At 44.0% G+C, this 5,672-nt stretch overlaps 1 protein-coding gene across 1 annotated transcript in view; it reads left to right on the top strand.

Moving 5' to 3' along the window:
* SCAI (suppressor of cancer cell invasion) overlaps positions 1 to 864 on the top strand; it is a 19,144-nt gene extending 18,280 nt beyond the window's left edge. Inside the window, exon 16 of the mRNA XM_010182056.1 lies at positions 160 to 864. Coding sequence (XP_010180358.1) covers positions 160 to 309 — 150 coding nt within the window. The 3' untranslated portion in view covers positions 310 to 864. The remainder of the gene's footprint in view (positions 1 to 159) is intronic.
* The last annotated feature ends 4,808 nt before the right edge of the window (positions 865 to 5,672 follow it).

Here is a 5,672-nt window from a genome sequence, read left to right as displayed (position 1 = left end):
GGAAAGAGAAAACTGAAAATGCTAGAATATTTTCTCTCTCTGTGGCATGCTAAATGGATTAGGATAACTCTTAGGTGAAATTGGCTTTTTGCAATCTTCTTCGTAAAGGGTGTAAAAATGATTGAATGTCTGATTCTCTTTGTTTTCACTGTCATCTAGCAGGAGACTCGAAATTATCCAGAATCTTATCCTCAGCTGCCAAGAGATGAAACGGTGGAGAACCCTCACCTCCAAAAGCACATTTTGGAGCTGGCTTCCATACTGGATGTTAGGAATGTTTTCCTGGAAAACACCCTTGATGACTATTAAAAGAAACTGTCTTACTGCAAAGGGGTTTCCCTGGCCACAGATTTTGAATGGTGCAGTTTTATAATGTGAAAATCATAAAAGGAAGTACTTGATTTTATTTTTAAATTTAGGACCATTCTTTTAAAAAAATAATAATAAACAGCTGTTAGTTTAGCTGTTCCATTCTGTATGGGGTCAATTTTATAAGCAGAAGTTTTCATGTCTTTTAAATGTTAAACTAAAGAATCACTAGAGGTTTATTTCTGGTCTTGTGGCTGTCAACCACATTTCCAACAGCTGATCCTAAGCATAGAATTATCATTGGTTACCTTTAGCCCACATTTGTGGAAATCCTTTATTTTTATACAATTTTAAGAAATTGGAAAAAAAAATAGAAAAACGATATTTTATCCCCAAAGAGTCTGGATTTGAAATGGTAAAGATGGAACCACACAGTGTAAACCAACAATAGCAATAAAACAGAGTCCTTCATAACAAATATATTTTTTCAGTCTTAGGCAAGTAAGTAGACAAAACTGCCGACAATTAAGTTGCATTTGGAGCAGTGGGTTTGAAGTAAAGTTGTAAAGTTACTTAATGCTCCCTCTAAATTTGACACAGCAATTTTATAGATGAATTTTGTACTGCTGGCCAAGGACACAATTTCCACCCTGCCTGACTGGGTGGATGGTTAGCAGATAACAAATCACAGAACTAAAAAGCTAGCCCCATCTCTCACTGTAATATGGGTCATCTTGCTGTTTGTCTTGCTGCCACTTTTTCCAGGAGGAGAAGGCACTCTTCATTTTGAGGTACTAGACAGAAACTTACATTTCCAGCAGGCGTTAAATCTCCTTTCCATGTGTGGATGGATGTGTGGCTCCCACAGCATCCCCTGTCCCTGATAGGAGCAGAAAGAAAGTCCCAGTACTGCTGAATTGGAGCCCTTCCTCTTGCTCATTTATCTGTCCCGTCTGTGCTGGATCCCCGTGCCCTAGGAGAGACCCTGATGCTCCTCTTGCAGGTTAAACAAAGTGGGTGCTGCCATAAAGCCCTGTTAATGCTTTGCATGCCCACCATTGCATCTCAGCCCTACCTTTGAACCAATAAACGTAAGGGGCTGCAGTTGCCCGTGGCAGCACCATAGGCTCCCTCAGCCCAAGCTCAGTCTGCGTGTGTTCAGGAGTAGAGAGGCCATTGTAAGGCACTCAAGGCTGTTCTGCCTCCTGGGAAAAGTCCCTGCTGACTCATTTGGACTCTGCTGCCTTCCCTGCAGAGCTGGAGGACTTCCTGCAGCTCCTCACAGTGAAGGTCTGAGCAAGGAAAAGGAACCGAAAATATTTTAACCTATTAAATGAAAAAGTCAGTTTTCACTGTTCCATGCTAGAAAAGTAGTGAAAGAACAAGTCTGATCAGTGCTTTTATGTTGAACCCTGGCCATGCCTCTATTTTTAGGTGAAAAAAATGCAGAACTTGGTGACTACCGTAGTATCAATGGCAGGCCCGTTTGCAGAGCTGGCATGCAAGGTCTGAGCTAGTCTGAGCCAAGGGCAGCAGATCAGCACTGATGGACCTCGTTCAGCTGAGGAGAGCACAGTATGGACAGCCGGAATTGCTGGAGTGCAGCTGGGAAGTTGGTGTCTGTAGCTGAGCTGAAGCTTTTGCCACCCACTCTTTAACTTCCCAAGTGTAAAAAAATTCTATGAATGCTTGTGTTTGCCCTAAGCAGTCCTGGAGCTGTTTATTGCGCCTCCCAGCACTTGGTGCTGCTCTTCTGTGGGCTATGGCAGGACTTTGTTACCCGGGAGGTGGAGTTTATTTTAAAGAGTGCGTGCTTGTGTGTGTGCATGTGTGTTCTAGGCGTTTGTGTGTATATGTACAAATCACATACATCTACTGGCTGGTGTAAATTGTAAATATGTATATATGTACAGGTACTTGTATATGTATTAAAAAGAATGAAACAGTACGGTGTCTATATACAAAATTTATATATACACACATACGCCATTTTGGGTGCATTCCATAAGGTCTTGCAGATCATTTGTGGTTGTAGTAAAGGTTATGGCTCTTCTGCTATTGTAATTCGCTGTTTCCAGGAACTTATGCTTGGACCTTGAAGTAATTCATGACTGATTTCAGGTCCAGGAGGCCTTAGCCAGGGGAATGAGTACTCCTGTGTGTATTACGGTGGTGAGATTCGTGTGTTCTTAACCGTGAAGCTGATGATCTGCCTTTCTGTCTGGTAGGAGGTCCCCAGTTACTAAAATACGGGGTTGTGTGTAGAAGCTAAAGAGACAGAAAGCCCTTAATGCAGCAGCAAGTGAGAGATGGATTTCCTGTTACCCTGCCTGCTGTTCCTCCGCCAGCAGGGTTCAGCTTGCATGGAAAAGGGGAATTTAGCTTTCCCCAGCTCGCTGCCTCGCAACCAAATGCTTTTGTTTTGCTTGAGCTTTTGCTTTGATGAAGCTGTTGTCGTTTGGTTCCCTGTACCTGGAACCAAATCTGTGATCCCAGAGGCTTCTAAGGCACCTTGCAGCCCCAAGAAGAGGTTCTGTTTGTGTGTTACCAAGGTAGATCTAATCAGAGAACACACTTTTTAAAACGAAACAAAATAACCTGAAGAAGCTACAATGTAGGAGGAGAATATAAGGCCTTGAAAATTCATTCAGGAGTTGAACTTAAGAGCGGTGACTGTCCAAGTTAAAAATTCATTCTTGATGTCCCTCATTCTCTTCTTGCCTACTGTCCTGTTCAGAAGGTCCGCTGCTGGCAGGGATATTCAAAGAGAAAGATTTCACTCCTGTTGTGTTGGTAGGAGTACAGAATTGTACTTCGTAAGCAAAAGGCTGACACCCTCTGCTCTAGCTGTAGATAGGATGAGTATCTGGTCTCGGATTTTGAGCCAGCTCCCTCCCTTCCCATCCAAAGCAACTGCATTCAAGATGAAAATATTGATATTTTCCCCTCTGAGTAAAAGCTTGTCTTGTTTGAACTTACTAAGTCATTCTAAACTTGTGCTACTCTGTGCTGTGTGTATGGTCGTAGGTACCTTCTCGATGTATGCTTGTATGTACTGAAGAAAAATTTGGCTTATGTATCCAGCAATCCTCACTGTGGAAGCAAAGCAAAGACTGAACCATTTTTAAGTGAGAAGAGAACAAACCCTGTTCTTCTCAGGCCTAATGCCTTCCCTCTTGTCTCGCTCTCCCTTTCTCCATAGATCTTTATTGCTTATGCTTGTGGAGAAGACTTGCCAGCACCAAGCAATACCAAATTAAAGGGGTAAATTCTGTATGTGTATACTGAGAGGAGAATGTGAACTGGACTGAATGTGTCCTTACTGGAGTACTTCTGCCGCACTCCCTGCTTACTGCGTGTCATACGTTCGAACAAATCCCCTTTGACTTCTCCAAGTTAACAGTGAGAGGGGAAAATAGGGTTATGAGTCTTCAATCACTCTTTGACGTGATGTGTCCTTTAGCTTCATGTGCAAACTACATGGAGCACTGACTTCTGTGAGCTGTGCAAACTGGGCTTGCTCTCTGGAGTGCTTGCTTGAGAAGTTTCAGGATGGTTTGGGTGGTTCATCGAAAGAATATCTATCAAGTCATGACTTACTGAACCCCTCAAGACTATTCACCAGGGAGATGTGCAGAGATGTCTTTTAAAGATTGTAGGAAATAGGGGGGGGGACAGGAAATTAAGCTTCAAATAATCATCTTCAAAAGCTACAACTTCAGTAGCTCGGGTCAGGCTCTCTGAGGACAGGATGGAAGCGCTGCTCTGAGATTCCTCCCTGGCATGCTGTGGTGAAGCACCTCCCGTGCCCTGCTGCTGTCCTTGTGCTGTAACCCTGTGCCATGCTTCAACTCTGCTTTTCCCTGAAAGATAAAAAGCTTGGGATCTGAACAACTTTTTTTGTCTTGAGACTTCTTTTGTAAAAGCTTTCTCTATATTAGATTCTTCAGTAACTGTTCTGGCTGCAGGTCACCACCGATGGCAGTGGCAGAGCCCTCGTTTAGTCCTGCCCGTTCCCTGTGAGGTGGCTCTTGGTGTCAGTCACTGATCGGTGGTGGCTGCTGCTGCCCCAGGGGCTGAGGGAGCTCTGCAGGCAGGAACAGGAAAGGTCACCTTATGGAAAGGGGAAAAAAATCAAATACACAGAGTTGAAAGCTGCTCTGTGCAACTCGGTAATGTTAGACGAGCCACAGCCAGCCTCTGCGGGAGGGATACTGGCACAGACCTCCAGAGCTGAGAGACCACGCGTTCCTGAGGTGGCTCTTGCATTTTTACTCTTTGACTTTTAGAGCAGTACTGTTTCTGTGACCAAATGTATTGCAAGTGCTTTGAAGATCTGGATGTCCACAAATAGAGTCAGGGAGGAACACATCAGACAAGAGTATCTGTTTTATATTTACCTACATTTGTTTTCCTCCAAACCAATACTCAGTCAAGGCAGAGGAGATTTAGTTCGAGATTTCTGAATTTGACAGATCTTTTAGGGGATTAAGGAGTGTCTCTGCATTCCTATTGACTTACTAATGTGCCAGCTGCCCAGATGCCTGCTTGGATGTTTGGTTTTAAAGATCCTGGTTTCTTTCCCATTGAGAGCAGACTTCAGTGCAACTCGCTGGCCCCAGGGAGCCCAGCTGTTCCTTCAACAATAAAAGCCTGGTGTGAGTATCTGCCCTGCTGACTTTGCAGATTTCTTTCAGCACGCGTTTATTATCACTTCTTCGTTTCAAGTGACTTGTTAGGAGCAGATTCTGCCTTGTGCAGGCTGAGTTGCTTCTGCCCTGGCGAAGGGTCAGCGAGAAGGACGAGGAGAAGGCAGGTGGGAGAGGGAGGGAGTGTTGGGAACGCAGAGGAGCTGTGCCTCAGCCCATCTGCAGAGGTGGAAGCAGCTTTGTGCCTCTCCGAGAATCAGATTACGTATTACCAAAAGGAACTTTATAGTTAATTGGTTTAAAGTTATTTTACAGCTGTGTGCCTGTATATCGTATTTTGGTAAAAGCAGATATTTTACTTAAACTATATAGAAATATATAAATAAATTTTTTTGGAGAAAGTAACTTTTTTTTCCTTGCAAAGGGATCTGTAAATCGCCAAAGCTATGTAATACCAGAAACTGTTCTGCTATTGTTCTTGGTGTCTGTGGGAGGAGAGAAGTAACGTTCATATTACTGCTGGAAAGCCGGGGAAAAGTCAGAGCCGAGGTTTTGAGGAGAGCCGCTCCGACTCCATTTCAGACGTTAACACCTTGCTTTGGACCAGTACCAAGCCCCGCAAGGCCTGCTTCCCGCTGCCGTCACCACGTTTTAAGCCTTTTTTTTTTCCCCAGTGACTTTGGACCAGATTTGTGTACGCTGTCGTTCCCGGCC

The sequence above is a fragment of the Mesitornis unicolor genome, unplaced genomic scaffold, assembly GCF_000695765.1.
Source record: "Mesitornis unicolor isolate BGI_N332 unplaced genomic scaffold, ASM69576v1 scaffold36843, whole genome shotgun sequence".
NCBI classification, from domain to species: Eukaryota; Metazoa; Chordata; class Aves; order Mesitornithiformes; family Mesitornithidae; genus Mesitornis; species Mesitornis unicolor.
Note: the sequence above shows the minus strand (reverse complement) of the source record. Positions and strands in the feature narration are given on the sequence as shown.